Raw genomic sequence first — 26,912 nt, 5'->3', positions numbered from 1 at the left:
CCTCCCTCCCTCCAACACTCTCTACCTACATCCTTCCTTTTCTCCCCTCCTCCCTCACTCACTCCTTCCTCCCCCTCCTTCTCTCCCCTTCCCCCTCCTCCCTCCCTCCCCCTCCCTCCCCTCCTTCCTTCCTTCCCTTTCCTCCCTCATCTCTCTCTCCCTCCCTCCTTCCTCCCTCCCTCCCTCCAACCTTACTCCCTCCCTCCCTCCCTCCTTTCTTTCCTTTCAACTGACTTTGGATTAATCTTTTCCCTACGTGGAAAGTGGCAGTGATGGTGAAAGAACCCAGCGGCAGTGGAAGGATCAAGGCTTAGCGTGTCCTCCACCCCCTCCCTCCCCCATAGGGCATTGTATTTAGACATCTCAGCCTGACTGTGCTGCCTGCAGATGCTCCGCTTTCTTCCATGTGGCTTCTAGGGGTCACTTTCATAAAACTGGCGTGCCGGCCATATTACATCAGCTCGAGGGAAAACAGCCCCTCGTTTCCAAGATCCCATTGAGATCTTCTGCAAAGCTTGTGTCTGTGTGTGGGGGATTAATTTCCAGGATCATTTTCTTTACTGAAAAGTCAGCTTCACTGCTTGGAAGCCCCACCCATAGTGCTTTGTAGGAGTTTCCTACCTGGATTTGGCAGCCCTAACCCCCCATCAAATATGTTGATTCCTAAATAAACCTTTTCTTACTTTTTAATCAGGTTGTGCCCTGCTGCTGTCTTAAGGACTCTGCCAGTGGCTTCTTTGCCCTCCTTCCTAGGAGTGCAGCATGAACGCGGCAGATCCAGGCCTATTCCTCATACATTGGTCAATGAACTTTCCATGTGCTTTTTCCAGCTGGATTTTCCCATGGCAGCCCTAACCCCTATACTTTGTCTTGCCGTGCTTCATTTAAGGATGCTGGGGGAACTGGGGAGAAAGGGGCCTTGGCTGCAGCATATTCCGGGCAGTGGTTGAAGTGTGTGGGCAGCGACGGCAAGGAATGGCAGATGAGGGCAGCACCCCTTGTCGAGTCACTGTATCTTGTTTGTATCTTGTTTTCCTGGTTCTTTCTTGGTTCCGGCCTCGCAGGAGTTAGGCAGCCCTCCAAAGGAGAAAGAGCTCTGCAAGCTCAGCAGAAAACCATTTTAGTCTCTGTCAGTGTCGCTACCTGACCGGCCTGGTTTCCACGACAAATTATTAGGCTGCGGAATCTGCGGTTCCCGTTTCCTCTTCCCCCGCCCTGCACTGCCGTGTACCTGCAGACTGCTATGGTAATTGATGGGGTGGGTCAAAGGAGGGTAATTGGGTAGAAGCATGAAAGGTCAAGGGTGGTTTAAAAAACCCCAAAGATCCTCCGAATCCGCCAAACGAGGCCTTTAAAAATGTGTGCAGGATAAAAAGCTGCAGTGCTTCTGTTTCAAAGAAGATAGATTCAGGTGGGTCGCCAGGGTGGTCTGAAGCAGCCGGACAAAGTTGGAGCACAGTTTCACCTTGAAGCCTACCCAAGTTTGAGTCAATAAAACGGGGTTGGTCTTAAAGGTGCCCCTGGACTCAAAACCTCAATCTACTGCTTTTGTAGCTACTGCCAAGTGTGTTCATTGAGAAAGTCCAACCGCAGCAGATCTGCATGGTCTAGGGGAGAGGTCTTTCGTATCTCCGATTACCTGTTCACTTTAACGGGAGATTCTGGGGACCGAAACTGGGAACTAAACCCAGGACCTTCTGCATACTAAGCCACAGAGCCATGGGCCCCTCCTCCTTCAGGGCCATGGTTTCAGGACAGAAATTCCAGGCTCAATCCCCCTGCTGCACACCACCTTTTACAGTTGGAGGCAAGGAGAAAGAAGAATAATCTGTAGGTTAAGAGAACTTATGGGGAGCATGCATGGACAATGAGTTAAGCTTGATTGATCCAAACTTCCATCAGCTTGAACTTGCACATGCAAATCTATGTTATCTCCTGTAGCTGCTCTGGTCTTCAGTTGACTGGCTGTCTCCAGGTATTTGATTAAGCAGGTTGCCTCAGCTCAAAGCTTTCTGCTTTCCGGAGGGCCTGCAAGAGGGAACTCTTCCACCAGGTTTATGGTCAGGGCTGGTGCTAGAGCCAATGTTAAAGGTCCCCTCTCCAGTTAGAGCGATTACATCTCGGCTTTGAACACCTGCCCCCCCCATGGCCCCCCATGCTGCCTCTGAAAAATCTTATGTTAATAATAAGGTTTTTGCCATCTGGAACTATTGTAATGTTATGGGGTTTTATGTAACCCGCTGTGAGCCGGTTCCCGAGAGCAGTGGGCTAGAAATTGGATGGATGGATGGATGGATGGATGGATGGATGGATGGATGGATGGATGGATGGATGGATGAATGAATGAATGAATGAATGAATGAATGAATGAATGAATGAATGAATGAATGAATGAATGAATGAATGAATGAATGAATGAATTGCAGTCACACCAGAAGGTGAGGGGAAAGGAAGACTGACTGATATCCCATCTGAGATCTGCCTGCAACTCAACCCAGTTCAGACTCTGCTGCTGTCCTCATCAGGTATTAAAGATGAGAGAGTACAAAGCTGACCCCAGCGAATCCTCTTCCCCCCTGCCCATCTCATCCTTCCCCGTTAGCAGTGAAGGTTTCACACACCTCTGAAAAGACAGCCCGGGGGCTGCCGATTCCAAAAAGAGAAAGGTCTTAAGCCACTCTTTGAAGCCAGCTGTTGTGCGACGATGAAGCCGACGGACAAGCGTTGACCATCCCAGAGCATTGTCTGAAATCAGTGGCATTTCTTCAGGCTAAAATGCTAATTTATAGCCCCTTGGTGAGACCGTGTCATTCCGCTAATGGATTTGCCAGCCAGAGCTGGTGTGCTGAACAACAAAGATAAATAGTGTGGTGCAGGTGGGCATAATATAGATTTACCTCTTTCTGTGTGGGACGGGACACACACGCTTTGGCATGGAAACCAGATTGTTTTATGAAATTTTGCAAGAAGCGCGATTTGTATTCTGGCTAAGGGCCGTGTTTCGATGGAGCTTGGAGGAGATAAAAAGAGAACCACTGGAATGTGCTTTAATGTTATGCAGATACCTGACCTGCAGGTGCTGTAACACCTGCGTGTGTCTCCTAACATCTGCCAGTGTCATCTAGAAAGGATCTCCATCTTGGCAAATAGCAATGTCTGTAGTGTAATTGCGCTGCTTTCCCAACTGGCCCAAGAATATCCAAATTATGACTGGCTAATAACCATGATGACTAAGGGGAGCCTCCATGTTCAAAGGCATTAAGCCTTTGAATCCCAGAGCCAGGAGGCAGAGCCGGGGAAGACTTGCCATTGCCTATCTTGAGGAACTGGTTGGCCACTGTGGAAGACAGGATGCTGGACTAGATGGACCGCTGGTCCAATCCAGCAGGGCTCCTTTTATGTTCTTATGAAGGCCTCGGCCACTGTGCCCTGTTGTTGCCCATCTTGAGGGCATGGTTGGCCACTGTGTGAGAGGATGCTGGACTAGATAGACCTTTGGCCTGATCCAGAAGGGTTATTCTTATGTTCTTAGGAAGGCCTCGACCTCTATGCCCTGTTGGTGGCCACTCAGAGGAATTGGATGGCCACTGCGTGAGATAGGACTAGATGGACCATTGTTCTGATCCAGCAGGTCTTATGTTCTTATGAAGGCCTCATCCTGTATGCCCTTTTGTTGGTTGTCCAGAGGAACTGGTTGGCCGCTGTGTGAGAAAGGATGATGGGCTAGATGGGCCATTGGCCTGATCCAGCAGAGCTTATATTCTTATGGAATGTTTTTAGCAAGGTAGAGAAGGGTGGAACCACATGGTAGCTCCAGCCTTCTTTGTCTGGAATTCACTGAGATGTTTGGCAAGGAGCCCATGGCTGAGCATTAGAGCATCTGCTTTGCCTGCAGAAAGTTCCCAGTTCAGTCCTTGGCATCTTTAGTTAAAGGTTACCAGGTGCTGGGAAGAACCTCTTCTGCCTGAGGCCCTAAGATATCACTGCCAGTCCATGGAGGCAGTGCTGAGCTGGACAGGCCAGCGTTTGGCTCAGCAGCAGAGCACCAGCTTTGCATGCAGAAGGCCCCCGGTTCAGTCCCCAGCATCCCCATTTGGGTAGCAGATGTTAGTTGGCCATCTGAACAGACATTGCAGACCTAGATTGGGCAGCTTTGTCTTTGGCAGCTGTTGGTGTCCATCTGATTTGCTCTGAGTGGTCTTCCAAATGGCCATGCAACCTCCCCAAATGGGTCCTGGAATGATCATTGGGCACATTCTCAGAGACATCTGGATGCTGAAGCAGGGCTGGACTTCAAAGTAGGTTGCTGTCTGGGGTGTTACGCTTAGGAGGGGCACCTGGGCTTCCAGGGCGACCATCCTAGGCTTTCAACTCAACGATCCATAGAAAGGAAAATTAAGTCAATGAGAATTGTCTTGAGATTCATCTCCTTTCAGAGAAATCTGTCCTTGGTGTAATCAAATGCAGACTTTTGGACTTGGCACTTCAAAACTCAAAAGCCAGACAAGGAAAAGATGTTCCCCCTGGAGTATAGGGATTGAATGAAATGGACCAAGTACAAGTCCATTTCATTTCATAGGACAAGTGCCAGATTTCCAGCACTCAGTAGCTGTATGTTTACAAAGAGCCTAGATACTGGAAAGGTTTAATGGATTGCTTCTGCCCTTCCACAAGGGAGATTTAATGAAACTCCATATTTAGGGAGATTTTGCCCCAGTGGACAATAAGAGAATCACTGGCTTTTTGTATTTCCCGTCTTACTCTAATATTCATCCAAAAGGAGCTCAGTGTCGTGGTTAAGAGCGGCGGCTTCTAATCTGGCAAGCCCGGTTTGATTCCCTGCTCCTCCCAATGCAGCCAGCTGCGTGACCTTGGGTTTGTCACAGTTATTTTAGAGCTGTACTCACAACACTTCAATCAGAGCTCTCCCTCAGCCTCACCTACCTCACAGGATGTCCGTTGTGGGAAGAGGAAAGGAAAGGCGAATGTAAACCACTCTGAGACTACTTCGGATAGCAAAAAGCAGGGTATAAAACCCAATGCTTCTTCTAAGTTTCTTAGCTAATTGTTTGGTGATGGGAAACGTCAATCTGATGATTTTAAGGTGGTTTTCCTCACGTCTAATCAGGATCTAGAGGTGACCGAAGCTGTTACGAGGTTTTTGCTATTGGCCACAAGATATCGTGAATTGAATTTATTATATTTTAACGCCCAATTCAATTTGTGTTGTCATTATAACTGAGACTTCTAACTACGTTGTTTTGGGATGCTGATAAATTCTATTCTATCTGTCCTCCATGACAACTGTGCAAACATTTAGTACAAATAATTATTTTTCTCCTGTAATGCCGGTGACGCCTACATCGGTGCTGTTTTATAGCCGTCTACCCAAGGCAGGTGCACAGTTCCTGTTTTTTTTAATGTAAAACCAATTAAAATGCTTCATTAAGTTTTGTTCAGTACTCCTCTTTAGAGGAAGCCAACTTGTTTTTATTTGCATGAATTAATAGAGATTTAGAACGTCCTCACGTGCCAACTCATTGTCTTAGGCGACCAGGATAAATCCTGCCAGGCCATTAAGGCTGTGTGATGGAAAGTTATCGTATCAAGGGTAGAGGGAGGATGTGTCCATATAGAGAATTGTCTTTTGTGACACTCTGGCCACAGGCTTACCTAATGAACTTGACTGGTTTGCGAACGGAAGCATTTTTTCACACGATGTTCAATAACGTGTGAGATTTACAGCCATGAAATATCGAGAGAGAACCTCCAGCATGGCTGACTTGTTCTAAAGAGTCGACAGGTTTGTGGAGGATAGGTGGAACGACAGGTATTAGCTGTGGTGGTGGAATGGAACCTCCAGCTGTGAAGCCCATGGAGGCTGGTCATGAGGCAGAGGACGAGGAGGAGAAGCCTCAGCCAAGCAGCGGTCAAGAAGCCTTGAGCAGGAGGGAGCCACAGGGGAGTGGCGAACCCCTTGAGCAGAGATGGGATTCGAATTGCAGAAGAAGCACCCAGCTGGCCACTTGTTACCGCCAAAGGCTGGAAGATGTCCCAGAATCCTTGCAGGAGGAAAACTGACACCTAGACCCCGCCCCCATCTTCTGTCTTTTCCAATGGTGCCTCTCTTTTCTTCCCATTGGTTGCAGCTTGCAGTACCCTAGAGATGCCAAAATTCCACATCCATCGGATAAGACACTTTCAAGATGCTTTTGCAGCTAGATTTTCCTGTGTGGAACTGGAAAATCTACTTCTAATGTGCACTGAAAATTTTTTGATCTCAGCTGACGATTGGTCATCAATTCTCATAACTATCCTGCTTGCTAATATTTGATCTTAGCTGATAATTGGTGATCTATTTTCGAAACTCTCCTGTTTGCTGTTTCTCTCACCCATCTTGTTATCAGGCAAAAGTGCTTGGGGTATGCTGCTCAACAAATTTAGCTTTGACCCTTCAAAGTGCATTGAAAGTGCATTATTTAATGTGTGCAGAACGGACCCTGGATTTTCCTGTTCGAAATAGCAAAATGTACTCCTAAAGTGGATCAAAAGTGCATTAGCCAGCGTGTACAGAATAACTCCTCAGCTTTACAAAGCTCCTGTCCTTTCTTCAGCCCTTCAATAGCAGCCAGCTATAAGGAGTGGATTGTATCTGATTTGTACTTAAACGCGAGCTGCCTGTGCAACCTTTCTGATCAATTCATACTAATTAAAAGAGTAATTCGCCAGGGTGGTGAGTTCCCCCCACCCCCTTCTGTCCTCTGAGTCAATTTACCTTCCTGGGATTGCAAGAATGCCAGCAGCACGACTAATAATGAGGTAATGTCTTCGAGCCAATTAAGCAAAAATGAATCAGGAGAGCCCATTATGCTTGATAAAGGCCAGCAAGATAGAAAGCGGGTGACTTTCCCCCTTATTTAAAAAAATAAAATCTGCGCCTTGGCCTTGGGAGAGGAGCCATTTTGTTGTGTGTGGCCGGCCATGGCTTGCGTCAGCCATGTAGTCTGTTCTTGGCTTAGTACACGAAACCCCTAATTACAGCATATCCGGCAGATGTCCACCCAGCCTCTGCCTGAGGAAGAATTCCGGCAAGGGTCCGCCATTTCCTGAGGTCATTGGCTCCATTATGCTTACTATGAGGACGTTTTGCCTAATGTTCATCCGGAATCTACCGTCCTGTGATTTAAGATGTCAGGAAACAAATGTTCACAGTCAAAGTGGTTCAGCGGTGGGATGGGCTGCCTAAGGAGGTGGTGAGCTCCCCTCGACTGGCGGTCTTCAAGCAGCGGCTGGACAGATGTTTTATCATAGACGTTTGAGGCCAGACTTTCTCAAAAAAAAATGTTACCCTTGAGAAACCCCTGAAACATTCTTCAGGCTTTGAGAAATCCCAGAAGTGGTGTGATCATGCAGAATATGGTTGGGAAGCAGAGCTGTGGACACGCCCACCTGGGGGCCCTCCCCTTCCCAACCCCCAGGCCAATAACTAGCCATTGGGGAGGGAAGCAAGTTGATATGAACCCTAACCCATAACCTAACCCTAAACTGTAAACCCTAACCCCCTAATCCTAAAGGTAAAGGTAAAGGTATCCCCTGTGCAAGCATGGGGTCATGTCTGACCCTTGGGGTGACGCCCTCTAGCGTTTTCATGGCAGACTCAATACGGGGTGGTTTGCCAGTGCCTTCCCCAGTCATTACCGTTTACCCCCCAGCAAGCTGGGTACTCATTTTACCGACCTCGGAAGGATGGAAGGCTGAGTCAACCTTGAGCCGGCTGCTGGGATTGAACCCCCAGCCTCATGGGCAAAGCTTTCAGACAGCTGCCTTACCACTCTGCGCCACAAGAGGCTCTAATCCTAACCCCTGATAAATGTTTAACAAATATATATAATATATATATATATTATATATATATAATATATATATTAACTCTCACCCATTTGGGAAACCTTCCCAGTTACCCCAGGGTTTCACAACCCCCTGGCTGATAAAGCCTTTACGCTGATCCTGCACTGAGCAGAAGGCTGGACTCAGTGGCCTGTATGGCCCACCTCTATGATTCTAAGACCAGCAGATCACACAAATTATTTTCAGTAGATCAGCCATGCCCAAACTTTTCAGTATAGTGATCCACAAGTCCAAATCAACGTGGTCTGGTGACCCATCTGGGGTTTTGGGGTTCCCCAGGTGAGCTATGACCTCAGCACCCCTCTAGTTCAGCATCCCGTTCTGTACAGATGCTTTTTGACAGACCAACAGCCATCACGCAAAAGCTGCGGCTGCCTTCACTAGGAGCTCCATGCAAGACAAACATAGTTTTTGGCTACGGAGGTTGCCTCCCAGGCTTTGCCCGCCCCTTCTTTCTCTGTTCCTCCTGCAATTCCCTTGGCAGATTCTTAAAATAACTCACTCCTGCAGCCACCAAGATACATTTTCCTTGATCGGCATGTCTACGCAGGGGAGGGGAATACATGAACTGACGTGGGACATGGAATATACCGTTTCCAGGGTCATGTCTTGGTTTCCGAAACACAAAAAAATGAACAGGGGAAAGGACCTGAGAGACAGGTGGCTATGGACTGCCAAACGCCAAAGGCTGCGAAACACTGGGAAACTCCACACCACCTGCCTCACAGGGTGCCTGTTGTGGGGAGACAAAGGGAAGGTGATTGGAAGCCACTTTGAGACTCCTTCCGGGTACAAAAAAAAAAGCTCTTCTTCTGCAGCACTTTAGAGAAACCAACTCTTATTGGTTTCAGGGCATCAGCTTTGTAGAGTCAAAGCTCCTAATCTGCTCTTCGTCTCTAAATTGCTAACAAACTCCAATCTTGCCATATGTATTTTCCTACTTAGCCTGACCCCAGGGTGCACATCCCTCTTCTGCTTGTTGAGTCTGGCAATGCTTCAACAACCTTCCGCTCCGTTTGGTGCCCTTGTTTTTTGGAGGGGATTTGTTGTGAGTCATCCATAAACGGCGACTACCATTTTTAAAATGCTGGTTTCAAGCCAGAAATTATTTGATTAGCATATTTTAATGAGGCCTTTAGTTCTGGTAAGCTTTAATTCAGGAGGAGGTATATTTGCATTCTAATTTAATATATTTACATGTGTTTAGAAACGGCATGAATTTGGAACAGCACCTCTTGAATATAAACTCCAAACATGAATTGGTGGTGCTCATTTTTAAAATAGCTTTTCTCACTGGAGAATAAACCATAATTTGGTGACAACTTTTGGGGAGTTGGTGGCTGCAAATACATTTGGGATCAGGCCACAGATCACCCCAGATACTTTGTCTAGTCAAGGACCCGCTACCCAGGAGTGGCCAAACTGTGTATCTCCAGGTGTCCATGGACTATAATTACCAGGTGCGCCTGCCAGGGGATCATGGTAATTGTAGTCCATGTTGACAGGGGATCATGGTAATTGTAGTCCATGTGCATCTGGAGACCACAGTTTGGCCACCCTACTCTACCCCATGGAATTTAGGGGTAATTGCCTTGCCAGCTCTCAGGTGGGAAATAACTGGAGATTTGGGGGTGGGGCCTAGAGAGGGTGGGGTTTTGAGAGGGGAGGGACTTCAGTGGTATAATGCCATAGAGTCAATTTTGCCAGAGCAGTCATTTTCTCTCGGTAAACTACATTGCCTGGACATCAGTTTTAATCCTAGCTATCACCTGTAGGTTGGCATAAGAGTTGTTCTAAAACTACAGTAAATAATGCCTCCAAAGGTGCAAAATAGTCATTTATAAAGCACCATAAAGACAACCATCAATCATAACCAGGCAATATTGGAAATTTCTGTACAAAAAGAGCCAGCTTGGTGTGGTGGTTAAGAGCGACAGCGTCTAATCCGGCGAGTCGGGCTTGATTCCCTGCTCTTCCACATGTAGCCAAGTGGGTGACCTTGGGCTAGCCAGAGTCCTGATAGAGCTGTTCTCACAAATCAGCTCTCTCAGCCCCACCTACCTGAAGAACAAGAATTATTTTTAATACTCCACTTTTATCGTAGCTGTGGGCAAACCTACCCAGGGCTCCTCCCCTTCCAGGCCCATCTTTGGCCAATTGGGGGGTCATATGACCTGATAAATGTTTAACAAATCTGAAAAACATATTAAAATTTACTTCACTCCCACCCATTCGGAAAACCCTTCCAGGACTATCAAGAAACCCCAGGGTTTCACGAAACCCGGGCTGAGGACGCCTGGCCGAAAGCATCCAGGATAATTGCCTGTCCAAAGGTATTACTTATGCCTGGGGCTGGAACCTCTGCAAAGAGGGTGGTTTAATTTCCAGCCGCATGCGCCTTCCTTATCGACAACTGCGGTATGTCGAAGGGCGGGATCTGAACCCAAGTGCGAGAAGAACGTGTTGTTCGTGGGTGGCGCCAGCTACGCTTGTCCTTTTTGTTAACAAACAGAACACCTCTTCCAAATGAATTAACCTGCCCAGCATTTGATTCCTCCCTCCACTCGTCCAACTGTCGTTCCCCCTTCATTGTGTTTATCCAGCGTTGCAAACGGCATTCGTAACAAATGTCAGAGGGGGGACCCGCTAGGACGGGGAAGGCACTGCCGGCTCTCCAAGTCAACGATTCCATTTGCTTCCCCGCTGTTAATATAATAGGAACCATTAGGAAGCGAGAGATAGCAATGTGTAACAGTTGTCCGGTCTGCTCACCTGTGCGGTTCGGCAGCGGTCCTTGAGCAAGGGAAAGGAGGTGAGAGAAGAGACAGAGGCTGCCGGGGGGTGGGGGGTGCAGTTCATGGAATCCTAGAGTTGGAAGGGGCCGGAGAGGACATCTTGTCCAAGGCCCTGCTCCAGGCAAGATCAGCCTCCAGCATCCACTGTCATCCAGAGATCAGCTGTCATTGCAGGAGACCTCCGACCACCCACCGAAGCGGCACGAAGCTAGATGCTGTGTTGTTCTTGTTGTTGTTTTTAAAAACCCTCTTTGCAGGTCTGTGGCTCATGGGAATGGCTTATTCTACACAGATGCAGGATAATGAAATCTTCGGTGAAGACTTTTTGTTGAAAGCAGGCAGTTGCCGGATGCTGGCTGGTTAATATTTATTTGCATCTTTTTGACTCATAGAATCATAGAATCCTAGAGTTGGAAGGGACCTCCTGGGTCATCTAGTCCAACCCCTTGCACCATGCAGGACACTCACAACCCTATCGCTCATCCACTGTCATCTGCCACCCCCTTGAACCTTCACAGAATCAGCCTCTCTGCCAGATGGCTCAGTCAGAACCATATTAAAGCATCAAGCCTGAGTAGTTTCAATATTTTTTCATATCTTTATTGCTTCTTATTTTGGCTTTTTGAATAACTCGCCGCCTGGACGTGGGCGACCTCAACCTTTTTTGAGGCAGTCGTCTTGGCGTGATAAGAATGTAAATTTCTCAGCCTCCCCCCAACACGGTGGACTAAAACAATAATTGTGAGATCTCTGTTTGTTTTCAAACTCTCCGGGGCCGGATCGAGTGGTTTTGTGGGGCACCAGGTGGCTTGGTGTAGCGGTTCGGAGTGCGGACTTCTAATCTGGCATGCCGGGTTTGATTCCTCGCTCCCCCACGTGCAGCCAGCTGGGTGACCTTGGGCTCGCCACGGCACTGAGAAAACTGTTCTGACTCCTCAGCAGGAATATCAGGGCTCTCTCAGCCTCACAGGGTGTCTGTTGTGGGGAGAGGAAAGGGAAGGCGACTGTAAGCCGCTTTGAGCCTCCTTCTGGTACAGAAAAGCAGCATATAAGAACCAACTCTTACTCCTACTATCCTAGTGCCCAAATGAACCTGCATTTGCTCCCTACCACCACGGAGCGTGGCTCAAGCAGTCCCCCAGCAGGCATAACCGAGCATTCAGCTGTACCGATCCTGGTTGTCGGCACAGCGAAATTTGTTAAAAAACATAATTGCTGACTCCCTTTCCCCCATTTTTGCGTCGCTCCTGCCCCTGATAAGGAAAAGGCAGCTGCAGAAGTTGGCTGGGAGGAGATCCTACATTGTCGGGAAGCTGCTTGCATGAGCAGAAGCCGTATTTCTCCCCCACAGACACACATGAGATGCTGATTCTTCATCATGTATAAATAGAATGAGACAGTTGTGCAGGTGGCTCTTTTGTTATGCTGCAAACGCGTCGAGCTTTGTCGTGGGCGGCATTGCACTGGCATGTGCCGTCAGAGGATCTCCCTCTCCAGAAATGAGTCACAGGCATAGGGTGGCTGGCCAAGTAGCGGCTACCCATTGGAGATGGGGGGTGGGGGTGGGACTTACGAACCGGGTACTTCATGAACACAGTGATGTCATTTCCACGCCTCCAGGATTCCGCTCTTCACAATCTCCTCTACTCTTGCGTGGTGTCGTGGTTAAGAGTGATGGATTCTAATCTGGGGAACTAGGTTTGATTCCCCAGGCCTCCTCATGCAGCCAGCAAGGTGACCTTGGGCCAGGCACAGAGAATTCTGAGCCCCTCATAGCTCAGAGTGTCTGTTGTGGCAAGCCACAGCTAGGGATGCCGGCCTCCTGCAGATCCCACAGAATTACAGCTCATCTTCGGGCAGCAGAGAGCTCCAGCTCCCTGGCCGTCTTCAGGCATTGGCTGGTCAGATCCTTCTCCTGGATGCTTGAGGCTGACCCTGCATTGAGCAGGGGGTCGGACTAGATGGCCTGGATGGACCGCCTCCCGCGAACACGTCACGTAAGATGTGGTTCTATTTTTTTTTTGTCTGCCAAAATATCTTTCTCTTGTTACCAATGGAGTCAGATCATCTTTGCAATTTGATTTTAACAGCATTTCTGCTTTCACGGGGGAAGGCGTAAAATCGAGAACAATGTGTGCATCTGTGGGTGCAGGGGGGGGGATTCTGTGCTTCCAAGGCAGATTATATTTTTTTACATTTTACCCAATAAAGTCAGCTGTGACTCAACGGCATATTCCTCCACCCCAAGCGGACTGGATCTGGAGGGCCTTTTCTGACATTCTTAATATGCTCCGTCGACCATCCCTGATCTTTTGCTGCTCTTTTAAGCGCCAGCTTCTTGGCTTAACCGAAGTTACGAGGTTGTTATCGGATGGTTCTGATCAGCCGTCCACAGGGAGTTGTGTTCCTTTTTCAGGGTGTGTGTTCAGAGCAACAGAAGGCTAAGAATAGAGGCAGGCGGTACGAGAAGACCCCAAAGGGAGAAAGAGGCAGCTCGGGAGAGCGGAGGGGAAAAACATATTTCTGCCGTTGGTTCGTGAATCACATTTGCTCACCTACCATCTGCTGTGGCATCGAGCACCTCTTTAGTGTCTATTAATTTGCCTGGGTTTGCGTTAATTGGGGCCTTGAAGCAAAGGAGGCTGGGTAGAGCGAAGGTAAGCAGGAGGGGGGAGCAGATAGTTAAGGGGGCCGACAGGGAGCTCTTGCAGAAAGGAACTGGCGCGTTGGTTTGCCCCTGGTTTCTCCCCACCGCCAGTTCTGCCAGATGCCAACAAATCAAACGCTGGTTAAGCCAGAGGTAGTCAACCTGTGGTCCTCCAGATGTTCATGGACTACAATTGCCATGAGCCCCTGCTAGCGTTTGCGGGCAAGGGCTCATGAGAATTGTAGTCCATGGACATTTGGAGAACCACAGGTTGACTACCCCTGGGTTAAGCCATCTGTCCCGTTGCTCTGTCTTACACTTAAGGCAGGCAGGCTGCCTTCTTGCAGTTCAAGAATTGCTTGTTTTGTTTTAGGGGTTCATTAAAATATTTATGCCCTGAGTGTCCCACTCCAGGGAGAGCTCTTTGACTCTTTGAACCAGCCTTTTTCAACCTTTTGACCGGGGAGGAACCCCTTCAACGAAGTGGATGAAAAAATAAGATGCAGGAGCCAGATACAAAATCAATCAATCATTTACCATTTTTCCATTGTGGGAAAAGAGACTAGGCCTGTGAGCAACAGAGGAAGAGGGCCCCAATGACGTCTAGTGATGTCAGCGGCCATCTGAACTTCTGAGAAAGGCAGCTGAACCCCTGGGGAGCTCTTGCGTAACCCCAGCATTCCCAGAACCACAGTTGGAAATTCCTGCTCTGAGCACTTGCAAAGATTAATAAGGTTTTCAGGATATAATCTTTCCAGGATCAAAGTTCCCTTTGTCTGCTGAAGAGGCTTTGACCCGCAAAATCTTCTTCCTTTAAACTCTTATTAGTCCCTAAGGCATGTCTGGACCCAAATCTAATTGTTCTATCAGAGGCCACCATGGCTGCACCTGAAACGGTCTCTCCAAAGGAAAAGCCGGGATCTCCTGCCTTGAGCAGGAGGTTGAATTAGATGGCCCTTTTCAAGTCTACAATTCTAATATTGCTGACAGGATTTTGTGAGCGATTTTTCTCGCCCCCACCCCCCAAATACCAGGGAGGATGGCTAGATTTGTCAGAGTGACAGGTGAAGAAAATTCCAGGTCTTACCTCCAGGCAAAGCTGTTAACAAGGCTTGGAAACTCCAGTGAAAGGGGCAAGCTTATATGGCGGAAGGCCTTTTTGATGCAATCGTCAATCGGTCAGTTATAATTGGTAGGGGTGTCCCCAAGTGCTAGGGGTGAGCAAATGGCTCTTATTTTTATTTCTGTTCAGAGTCAATTGATTTTTTTACAGTCATTCTGGATCTCTGTTTCTTCCCCGTTTGCTTGATAGGGCATATTGTACAGGGTTTTTGTTTTGTTTTGTTTTGCCTTTGGGGTTGGTTCATATAATGTATGCTGCTCATAAGGATAAGATAGTTAAAATGGGGTACATTTTAGAAGAAGAAGAGAAGAAGAGTTGGTTCTTATATGCCGCTTTTCTCTACCAGAAGGAGTCTCAAAGCAGCTTACAGTCGCCTTCCCATTCCTCTTTCCGCAACAGGCACCCTGTGAGGGAGGTGAGGCTGAGAGAGAAGAAGAAGAGTTGGTTCTTATATGCCGCTTTTCTCCACCCAAAGGAGTCTCAAAGCGGCTTACAATCACCTTCCCTTTCCTCTCCCCACAACAGACACCCTGTGAGGGAGGGGAGGCTGAGAGAGCCCTGATATTACTGAAGAAGAAGAAAAGTTGGCTTTTAGATGCCGCTTTTTTCTACCCAAAGGAGTCTCAAAGCGGCTTACAATCCCCCAAAAAAACCAGAATCCCTGGCCAGTGGTGATTGGGCATGCAAGAAAGGGCCACAAGAGCCAAGCACCCACACAATCCCTTCTGCCCACCCACACACCACCTGCCTAAGTTCATCAATGCAGAGATATCATCTACCTGTGATTATCAAGCCAGGATGGAAGCATGAAATAGCTGGGAGCGCTGGCTCCATTTGAGAGGGCTACGTGCCTCATTATTCCAAGCTCGGAGGTCTCCAGGGCGAGATTAAATAAAGCCAAAGCTTTACAACGTGGCCCCATAGTAAACAACAGCAGGTTGTATTTCCTCTCGATTTCCTGCCTACACAACGGGCCCAACCAGTACCGCAAATTAGTATGCCTTTGGGGGACCTTGCTTTTAATAGCTGACTAATCACGGGTGCTGATCGTGAACGGCAGAAGAAGCGTGTAGCATACACACCGGGCTAAAAAATAATTGGGGAAAGAGGCTTTGTGAGTGTGTGTGAGTGTGTGTGTGTGCGTGCACACGTGCGTATGTGCCTTTGATCCCCTGGAAATTAAAAAAAAAAATCCTTACCGGCTCCTTTAATCCATTCGACGCTTTCTCTAACAGGAAAAGGAAGACAGAGACTTTAATAGGACGAGGAAGCATTTTAACAGCACCTGTTCTTTGAGCGAAACCTGACTCGGTTCTGCTTTCCTTTCCCTTTTATGGGGCTATACTTGAACTGCCTTTGTTGGAGGGAAAGCCGTAGGAACGATCCCAGGGCCATAAAGCGGAATAGTTCATTAAGGAGACATTCTCCTTGGTTTGTCGAAGCTAATCGTGCGTCTGAGCTCTGTCAGAGTTCAGTGATGTGTTGGCTGCGGAGCGGTGTAACCAGAACCTTTTGAAACCAGAACCACAGGGGGTTTTGAGAAGGTAAGAACTGTCTTGTTAGGTCAGACTAACATTTGGCTTCCATGGATAGGAATAGATGTGGCTTTTGTTTATCCCCAGCCTCCCATATTCAGAGCTATGCTGACCCTGTGCGTGAAGACCCAAGTTGGCTGTTCTTCATTCAAGACCGTTTTTTGACCTTGATGGCCAAACATGGCCACACCACCTCTTTTCCACAGACCCTAGGAGGACAGATTAGCCTGGCAGAGAACAACAGGCTGAGCAGAGATTCGAACTTGGGTCTTCCTGGTCTCAGATGCATACCATGCTGTGCTGGCTGTATGTTGTTTTTATAGTTTGTGAATATTGAATCATAGAATCATAGAGTTGGAAGGGGCCATACAGGCCATCTAGTCCAACCCCCTGCTCTACGCAGGATCAGCCCTAAGCATCCTAAAGCATAGGGTCATTGAAAACAGAGAAACTGCCCATCCACAAAGGCATGGCTGATGCAGGCCTATCCAGATTCCAGACTAAAGTCCTGATACCTGTTAAAAAGATCTGCACATGGGAAGAGAGAGAAGACAAATGTATCTGCATGGAAGGCCATGTGAAGGGAGAGAAGACAGATGTATCTGTATGGAAGACCATAGGAAGCAAGAGAAGACAAATGTATCTGCACAGAAGGCTATGTGAAGAGAAAGAAGACAAATGTATCTGCACAGAAGGCCATGGGAAGAAAGAAGACAAATGTGTCTCCACGGAATGCCATGTGAAGAGAGAGAAGAGGAAGGGAAAGGAGGGGTAAAAGGGCAGCTCCCAGGAATCCCATTCAAAGAAATAATGCCTATACACACACCCCAATGTCCTGGCCTGCTGACTCACATATCCCAGCAGTTATTTCTTACATACACTTTAGAAACTACTGAACAGAAAAATCTTTTTGCTGTTAGGGAAAGAAAGACATTCGAGCTTAGGCCCTGGATATCCCCCAGCATCTGAAGTATTAGTAATTAATGTCAGTTTTGTGCCGTTTTCTGTGTTAATAGGAAGCCATTACTTTAATGGCCTTTGTTTAGGGTGCATTAGCATAAGTAGATCAGCATGGTAGAATTTGCATTGCAAAAGACCCTCTGCGGAACAAAGCCAGGATCACACAAACCTGGAGCCATTCCCTAGGCTCTTAAGAAAGAATAATGCTGGATGATGAACGAATTCTCCACTGCACAAAAGCATTTTTTTGATCCCCCCCACCCTTCCTTCTTGAAGATCACAAAAAGAAACCGGGGATTTTTTTTTTTTTTTTTTGCACCAATAATACATAGAGGTGGAAAGAGGAAACAAAGGACAAAGCTGCCGTCATGGTCCCCTGGAAAAGACTATAAAAGACTATCGCATTGTGAAACTTCGGTCTTTTTAATAGCTTTAGAGATGCTTTGTGACAAGGAACGAGAAAGCCGCAGTGAGAACTGTGTTTGGAAAAACAGAAGGGTTCGGATTAGGAGAGGGAGTAAAACAGTTTTTTTTGTTTGTTTCGTGATGACCCTGAAAGGGTTTCCTGAAAGGGTGGGAGTTAATTCATGTTTTAGATGTGTTTTTAAAAAATTGTTAAATGTTTATTGGGTGATATGAGCATATAGGGTCATATTGACCTGGCCTCCCCTCCCCAAATGGCCAGTGGTGGGCCTGGAGGGGGTGGGAAGGGGGGGGGACCCCAGGAGGGCGTGTCCACAGCTCATGGGAATTGTAGTCCATGGACATCTGGAGGACCACAGGTTGACTACCCCTGCATTAGGGGAACTGCTCACTTTAATCTGGAGATGAGCTATTATTCCAGGGGATCCCTATCAGGTCCCACCTGGGGAGCTGAGCCTTCCATCCTATTCTATAAGAAGGCCACTTTATGTTCTTGTGAGGACCCTCTCTCTTTGGATCCAGGACAAGGGTTCTCAAACTTCTTGCCTCTTCCGATTACATGCTCAACACCTCACCTTCCGCTCTCTTAGCACTGGGAGCAATAAATCATGTCTATTCCACATCTCTAGGATGAAGGCATGCCTACAGATCAAGGAGCTTTCTCTTTCCTGAGCCGAGCCTTAGTTTCCATCTGGATTTTGCTCCCGCATTGCGTTCGTTTTTGGAACGGCCGGTCAGCATTATAACACTGCAGAGCGTAGCGAAACGAGCCTTTGTATTCACTGGAGGTTCGGGAGTGGATCTTTCGGGTTTAAGCGAAATGTGTATTTCTTTATCCCTCGCCGAGATGTAAAACTTGTGGGGAGATTTCATTTCTCTTCCTTTGGTCCCCTGGGATTGGGGGGGGGGGGGCAAAAGGATGGAGAGAGCTCCAGAGCTCATCGGATGGGAAAGTTGCTGAACCCGAAGCGATCGGATTGATCTCGAAGACGCAAGCCGCATTCAGATACAGAACAAACTGGCGCCCCTCTCTCCCCCGGCCCCACTCCCTTGACATGCAGTGTGAAGACACCAAACCAGCGAGACTCCACCCTCTCAGAGCCAGTTTGGTTGTCGCGGTTAAGAGCGGCAGACTCTAATCTGCAGAACTGGGTTGGATTCCCTGCTCTCCCACGTGAAGCCTGCTGGGGGACCTTGGACTAGTCACAGTTCTCTCAGGGCTCTCACAGCCTCACAGGGTGCCGGTTGTGGGGAGAGGAAGGCAAGGCGATTGCAAGTCACTCGGAGACTCTTTTGGGCAGGGAAAAGCGGGGCCTAAAAACCACCTCTTCTTCTTCCCACCGCCAAGGAGGGTGTATGGTAGAGCCCTAGTGCTCTTCAACACACTCTCTGCAGCAGGCTCCAGGGTCCATGTCTGTCGTGTTCAGTTCAAAAGAGAGTCGGCAGAGGCAGCAGGACCAGGAAAGGCCTTGGTGAGCTGTTGCACGTCAACGCAGGCCATTCCGGACTCATATACGAGGCAGCTTCATAAGAATAATTGCATAGACTGGGTCTGATGGGGCCCTTTATCGATATTATCTCCTGCAACATTAAGCTTCTAGCCAAGGTTTCTTTTAATCCTTAAAGTTGGATTGATCATATTAGAAAGAGGGGATTTGGTCGTCCTGACAGTCGAGAATCTCGGCTAGCTCATAAAAAGCCATCAATTTAATCTCTGGACAAGCTCCGGTCAGAAGGGCCATGTTCTTCGTAAAAATTGTGCAGAATGGGAGTTTATGGAGATCAGATTAGTGGTTAAAGTATATGGGTCATTTTTTTTAAGACCGTTCGAAACCTGATCTTCTTCTCCCTCCCACGGTGCCAGGCAATTAATTTGCCTGATTTATCTCCGCGCTCATACAGCTTCACTCTGTAGAGAGAGGGAGATTGCTGAGTACAAGTTTCTCCAGGAAATATTTCAATTTTGGCATGATTAAGCGCTCTCCTCCTGCAAGGAGGTTAACAAAAGACCTTGCCCTTCCTCCAAGCCATGACTTCTGAATTTTTCCCTTGTCGCCAATCTTCTCTCTTTTTAAAATAGATTTCCTCGGCGGGATATTGTGAAGGACATCTTCTAATTCATCTTGAGAAGTTAAGAGGATAAAATATTCGAGAAGGATGATGGCTAAGTGGCTGTATCCATTCAGCTTCATCTCAGCATCCTTCGCCATTATTGTGGGAGCTCAGAGACCCGCGGTGGTGAAATGCCTGCAAGCTGGATTCAGAATTAGCTCACTAATGATGAGATTTCTCAGCAGGAGTTCGGGGGATGGGGTGGGAATCTGCAGCCTCACCATGTCCTTTCTTGGATTAGATTGTTGTTGTGTGACCTTGACGGAGTCCTGCAGAGCCACCTGGTTCTGTTGCCCCCTGGGAGTTGTAGTTCCTAATAATAACCACAGAGAACTGCTTAGAAGAAGAAGAAGACGAAGAAGACGAAGAAGACGAAGAAGACGAAGACGACGAAGACGACTCTGTTCACATAGCTTTTTCAGGGAGAGTAAGAGCACTACATCTGTTCTTCAGATGTCCCTACCAGGAACTTGGTTTGACCACCAGGTCTCCAACTTGGTGTAATGGATAGGAGTGTGGACTTCTAATCTGGCACGTCGGGTTCAATTCTGCGCTCCCCCTCATGCAGCCAGCTGGGTGACCTCAGGCTAGTCACAGCCCTGAGAAAGCTGTTCTGACTGAGCAGTGATATCAGGGCTCTCTCAGCCTCACCCACCCCACAGGGTGTCTGTTGTGGGGAGAGGGAAAAGAAGGTGAATGGAAGCCACTTTGAGACTCCTTTGAGTAGAGAAAAGCAGCATATAAGAACCAACTCTTCTTCTTGCCAACTGTATGTGCAGAATCCCATTTCAAATTCCAAGCTGGAGAAAAGCTTTTTTGGAGAGGGGAGATGATGCTGGATTTGTATTGAGCACGGCGAGCCGGATGAAGTCGCATCCCAAGCTGGATCATAATGCATTCCGGTGGCGTCGCCCAGGGGAAGACAATGAGGAGACAATGTCAATATCCCCGCAAAAGCCCGTAGACATTGTCTTCTTCTGCCCCGGGGGACCAGACGGCATAGTAAGTCATGTAGTCCAACCGCTTTGTTCTGAAAAGGTTGCAACATGACATGAAAATAAAAATACTGAAGTACCAAGGGACTCCGGGGATGAGCGTTCAGCTTTTCTGGCTACCCAGCTGTGCAGTGGATATTATTTTGGGTTGCGTCTAACCAGCTTTCCCCTTTGACCACTGAAAAGGTAACACCAAAGATTGTGAGATCTATGGTGGGGGATATAGCAGTGGAAAAGCTGGCTGGACCTAAGCCGTAGAATACCATTGTGTTCCTTGTTGCAAAAAACATGTAATGAACTGTTTGTTAAAGGCATTGTTCCCAACATCTGGGCAGGTGTTTCTTCGGGTCTATATTCTGTCTTGTCAGATGCCGGGCAGAACTGTATCCCATTATCTCAAAAGGAAACATATGGAGGCGTTCCAGAGCCCGGAGAGATTTTGCAGAAGGGATTTCTTTCATTTAGCGTCGGGTTCGATCCGTGCCAGTTTGGTTACTCTCCAAGAGCTGGCTGTCTCGTTCGCATCGCTGTGGCTCTGCTCCATTGCTGTCTTTCCTAAGCGTAAGGAACTTTTGAGGATCTGCATGAAGCAAAGTTTGTTTGGAAGGAGACTAGAGTATTACTGGTGCTGGAGGTAGAATATATAAGTTGTGAACCTAAGTGACTCAATACAAGCAATCTGGTTGCATTGCCTGTTGTATTACCAGGGCTTCTTGATGACAAAGAGCTCCCTATATGACCAGGTTATTCTTCCAAAAGAAGATCTTCCAAAAGCGATCTTCCACATCCAGAGGCACTAAACCTCTGGATGCTACTGTGAAGAGGCAATATCAGGGCAGGGACTTGGCCTCTATGGGTGGTTTCTTGTCTCTCTAGGGCAGGGGTAGTCCAACTTTGGCCCTCCAGATGTCCATGGACTGCAATTCCCATGAGCCCCTGCCAGCATTCGCTGGCAGGGGCTCATGGGAATTGTAGTCCATGGATATCTGGAGGGCCAAAGTTTGACTACCCCTGCTCTAGGGCAACCGGTTTAAGGTTGAAGACTGAATTAAATTGACCACTGCTGTGATCCAGGAAGATACCCCCTGTGTGGTAATGTTCTGAAGAAGAAGAAGCAGAAGCAGAAGAAAAAGAAGAGCTATTTTTATATCCCAATTTCACATCCCAAAGGAGTCTCAAAGCGGCTTCCATTCACATTCCTCTCCCCACAACAGACACCCTGTGAGGTAGGTGGGGCTGAGAGAGCGCTGACAGGACCACTTGGTCAGAGCAGCTATGGCTGTATCTTTCCTTCATCCGTTCCCCCGCGGACACAACAACCCTCTCCTTGATATCTCTCTGGAACAGTCCTGGAATCAATTTGAAGAAACGCCAAAGCCATAGGCTTCTAGGTGCCAATGAAACCCAATTCGAGCCACCGTATCACCTGCTCAGAGGTATGGTTCAGAATTTCTCCCGAGTCGATCTGTGATGTATGAAATGCAAAAGGGTCCCACTCCAGGCTGCAATTCCGCACGGGCGCGGGTCCTCCCCGCTCCTTAGCACGTCTGGCGGAGTTGCGTTTTGGCAGGTTGATTGGGGTAATTAGCGGCTTCGGCATTAAGGTAATGCAGTGGCACATGCCGCTCTCCATCTGTTTACAGTCATCAAAAGAGCAATATTTATATCGGGGATTAATTATTGGGATTGCTGCTTACGCCGACATGATCTTATCGCTAACAGCAGCCATTAGGCTAGCTGGCGGGGGGGGGAGGGGGGAGTGGAAGACGCCAGCATCAGTGCCGAGTTGCTATTGCAAAGGGATGCTACCATAATCCATATCCATTGAAATTGGAGGTGAATGAGTGAGATGAACCTCATTGAGTCCTGCCTAGGCAAAACGTGATCCAAGCGGAAAGTCAGTTTATAATGGTGATAAGGATGTAAGCCATTCAATTGAGTCTAACTCTTGGCAGACTCTGGCTTAGCTGTCTAGATCAGGGGTAGTCAACCTGTGGTCCTCCAGATGTTCATGGACTACAATTCCCATGAGCCCCTGCCAGCAGCTCATGGGAATTGTAGTCCATGGACATCTGGAGGACCACAGGTTGACTACCCCTGGTCTAGATGTCTTCTGATCTCGCATCACTTCTTTTAGTTGCATAATGCTCCGGCCAGTAAAATCAGAGTCCGGAGACGAAAGAGGGCCTGCGCTCAAAAGCTCACGCCTTGAATAAATCTTTGTTGGTCTTAAAGATGCTACTGAACTCTGATTTTGTTGGGCTACTTCAGATCAGGTCTCCCATCCAAATACTAAGCAGGGTCAGCCCTCCTTAGTTTCCCGGATCAGATGGGATCGGGCATCCCGTTCAGCGCTAACTAATTCCTTTTCCTGAATGTGTGTTCCTTTCACTCCAGAAATTCTGGGCCACGTCCAGATTTATAACCACCATTGTAGCTCTTTTGCCCCTCCAATGCATTTCATTAATCAAATGCAAATTTGGGTGGCCTGTGATTTACCGTGCCCTGACTCGAGGGTGACAACAAGAGAAATAAATACCATTTAGCAAAGTAATTTTTTTTAAAAAGCGGCGTTGCATTTTGTTTGGCCCTTTTTGTCACGTCGTTTCTCTTTTGTTGCTGAGGAAGCAAAAGCCGACAGCCTTTCTTAACCAGTTATGGCAGGTTGCTTGCTAGTAAATGAGATGATCTTTCCAAGCAGGGGAAGAAATAATGAAAAGCTAGAAAGATGTTTCTTTAGGCTTGTGATTCACACAATCCAGGTTAGGGTTGCCGGCTCTGGGCTGGAAAATACCTGGAGGCTTTTCGGGGGGGAGGCCAGGAGTGGGTGGGATTTGAGGCAGAGAGGGGCCTCAGTCGAGTATCATGCTATGGAGTCCATCCTATAAAGCAGCCATTTACTTCAGGGGAACTGATCTCTGTCTAGGGTTGACAGGTCTGGGTTGGGAAATGCCTGGAGGGTTTGAAGGTAAAACCAGGTGTGGCTGGGATTTGGGATGGGGAAGGCCTTCAGTGTTGTAAAATGCTATGGAGTTCACCCTTCAAAGCAGCCATTTGCTCCAGGGGAACTGATCTTTTTAGTCTGGAGAAGGCCTCTAATTCCACTGGATCCTCAGGTCCCACCTGGGGACTCAAGGAGCAATAGGTTGGCCACACGGTAATGTAGTTTAATTAAATCCCATTCGAGGTAAACAATTGTTGTTGTTGTTAGGTGCAAAGTCGTGTCCAACCCATCGCGACCCCACGGGCAATGATCCTCCAGGCCTTCCTGTCCTCTACCATTCCCCGGAGTCCATTTAAGTTTGCACCTACTGCTTCAGTTACTCCATCCAGCCACCTCATTCTCTGTCATCCCCTTCTTCTTTTGCCCTCGATCGCTCCCAGCATTAGGCTCTTCTCCAGGGAGTCCTTCCTTCTCATGAGGTGGCCAAAGTATTTGAGTTTCATCTTCAGGATCTGGCCTTCTAAGGAGCAGTCAGGGCTGATCTCCTCTAGGACTGACCGGTTTGTTCGCCTTGCAGTCCAAGGGACTCGCAAGAGTCTTCTCCAGCACCAGAGTTCAAAAGCCTCAATTCTTTGACGCTCGGCCTTCCTTATGGTCCAACTTTCGCAGCCATACATTGCAACTGGGACGACCATAGCCTTGACTAAACACACTTTTGTTGGCAGGGTGATGTCTCTGCTTTTTAGGATGCTGTCTAGATTTGCCATAGCTTTCCTCCCCAGGAGCATGCATCTTTTAATTTCTTTGCTGCAGTCCCCATCTGCAGTGATCTTGGAGGTAAACAATAGGAAAGAATATAGATTGTAACACTGTTTATTCTAAGAGTCTTTACAGAAATGCTACAAGTATGTTCAGACCAGTAAATCTTTCCAAAATAAGCTTTGAACAGCTACGAGATAAAGCCATTTTCAGGAAATATGCCTTTCTTCAGAAAGCATTTCATTGTGCCAGAAGAGTCGAACTCGATGCTTTAAGATGTTTCAAGAAGGAATCATGGAGTACATCACTAAAGCGTGATTTGGACAGGCAGTTTTCCCGACTCACAGCCCATTTTCTTAACCGCCGTGCCCAACACACCAGCTCCAATGCATCCGCTCTTCTCTTCCTCCCCTCATGGCTGATCGCCCTCCCTCTTGTCTTCCACAGGTATGGCAGTGCGGAGGAAGCATGGAGGTGCTGCCGTGCTCTCGGGTGGCACACATTGAGCGCACCAAGAAACCGTACAACAACGACATCGATTACTACGCCAAGCGCAACGCCTTGCGCGCAGCCGAAGTCTGGATGGACGACTTCAAATCTCACGTTTACATGGCGTGGAACATACCAATGACGGTAAGGAAGAGAAGGACATGTTCCGGAAAGAATGTATGCTTGGGAGTTGGGGTTGCCAGCTCTGGGGTGGAAAATTCCTAGACAGTTCAGGGTAGAGACTAGGGAAGGTGGGGTTTAGGAACTGGAAAGGCCTCAGCAGGTTGTATTCACCACCACCCCTACCAAAAACATCAATTTTTTCTGTGTGAACTGATCTCTGTTGTCTGGAAATCAGTTATAATTCCAGGGGATCTCCAGGTCTCATTAGCAGTTCTCTTTGAGGTTGTTTTTTATGTGCCTAATACAGCCTTTTTCAATCTTATGACCATGGAGAAATCCCTAAAATAATTTCTTCTGGCTTCAAGGAGCCCCAGACATTGTCAGCTAGCCACACCTCCCCGCTACGCCCACTGGAAGTGACATGTCACTGGAAGTGATGTCATCACCTTTGTTAACGGACATGCTTGAATAGGACTGGAGGGGAGGTGGTTTAAGCCAGGACTAAGTGTGCAGGCTCTGCCCACTCCTGGATGCTTGAGGCTGATCCTGCATTGAGCAGGGGGTGGGCCTGATGGCCTGTCTGGCCCCTTCCCACTCTAGGATACTAGGAGTCCAGTTCAGCAGTGGTATGGGCTGCCTGAGGAGGTGGGGAGCTCCCCCTCTTCAATCAGAGGCTGACCAGATACTTATCCTGGATGCTTTAAGCTGATACTGTATTGAGTAGGGGATTGGACTAGATGACCTGTATAGCCCCTTCCAACTCTATGGTTCTTATTCTAATGTTAAGCTGCGTTGAGTCATATGAGACCTGCTGGGTGACCTTGTTCTCTTAGAGCTCTCTCAGCCCCACCTGCCTGACAAGGTCAAGGGGAAGGGAAGGTGATAGTGAGCCACTTTGCGACTCCTTCAGGTAGAGAAAAGCGGTGTACAAAAACCAACTCTTCCTCACCCTGAATAAGTGCATGGTTTCTCCCATAGTAGCTATCTTCCCAGCTGGTTTCAACAAAAGGGTCATAGTATATCTCTTGAAGGACCTTCGCATACAAACCTGGGTGCATGCAGATGTCCAGGGCTATGCTGCTATCAGTTGGTGAATTTTCACGTCCTAACAGCGGGTGTTTATGTGTCCTCATGCTGTATAGCTTTACCTGCAAGGTTGTTATTGAACAGACCGTAAATTGAATAATGCGGTATTTGACTCCATTGAAATTGCAGTATTCTCCTGCCTTTCCTCTCTCCCCTCCCCCTTTTCCTTTTCCTTCAATCGAAATGTCATGAATATTTATTTCTTGTTCTCAAGGACGGCTGGAGAGGTGAAGGGGGGAGCGAGGGAGAGGCGGAGAAATCCGATTGTAAATAAAATGAACAATGAGTGTTTTTCAAAGACAGGAATTGACAGAACAGACTCGCGGAATAGAATTTCTACCTTTGTACCTTCTTGCTTATGGCAGAACCCCGGAGTCGACTTCGGAGACGTTTCGGAAAGAATAGCTTTACGGCAACGGCTCCAGTGCCGGAGTTTTAAGTGGTACTTGGAGAACGTCTACCCTGAAATGAGGATATACAACAATACCATCACTTACGGAGAGGTAACACAGGAAAATAAACACATCACATCCCGGCTTTAGAATATTGAGAGTTTTTTTCCCCCTTTGTGGGTAGGCTTTAGACAAAAGGCCCAAGCTGTTGTGAATATTGAGCATTTTGCTGGGCTCCTGATTTCTTATCAGTATCTTTGTTAAACTAGGATGAAATTGGTGGAAAAGTTGTTAAGGCCGCACTGATATCCTACGCAGAACTGCTTTTCCATAGCTGTTTTCAGCTGCTCTTCCATGGCTATTTTTCTTCTTATGAAATAAATGCATTTTCTTTTGTCAGAATTAAGGTGGCTTCCTTGCATTCAGTTTGAGATTTAAACATGAACTGATTCTGCTGAGGCAAATCTTGTTCAAAAATCCCATTTCCTCTGGGTGCATCACATGACACCATATTTCTGTTCTGCTACACTGCTCTGTAATGCTATACACCAGGGGTAGTCAAACTGCGGCCCTCCAGATGTCCATGGACTACAATTCCCAGGAGCCCCTGGGGCTCCTGGG

The 26,912-nt window shown here is 47.8% G+C and overlaps 1 protein-coding gene across 4 annotated transcripts in view; it reads left to right on the top strand.

Annotated features, from left to right (window-relative positions):
* GALNT9 (polypeptide N-acetylgalactosaminyltransferase 9) overlaps window positions 1-26,912 on the top strand; it is a 413,877-nt gene that overhangs the window by 376,216 nt on the left and 10,749 nt on the right. For all 4 annotated transcript variants that reach the window (XM_077308381.1, XM_077308382.1, XM_077308384.1 and 1 more), the window contains 2 exons: window positions 24,649-24,834; window positions 26,265-26,402. In XM_077308381.1, the coding sequence (XP_077164496.1) occupies window positions 24,649-24,834; window positions 26,265-26,402 (324 nt within the window). The remainder of the gene's footprint in view (window positions 1-24,648; window positions 24,835-26,264; window positions 26,403-26,912) is intronic.

This window comes from Paroedura picta, chromosome 13 (genome assembly GCF_049243985.1).
Source record: "Paroedura picta isolate Pp20150507F chromosome 13, Ppicta_v3.0, whole genome shotgun sequence".
Classification (NCBI taxonomy): Eukaryota; Metazoa; Chordata; class Lepidosauria; order Squamata; family Gekkonidae; genus Paroedura; species Paroedura picta.
This window is presented reverse-complemented; position numbering and strand designations above follow the sequence as displayed.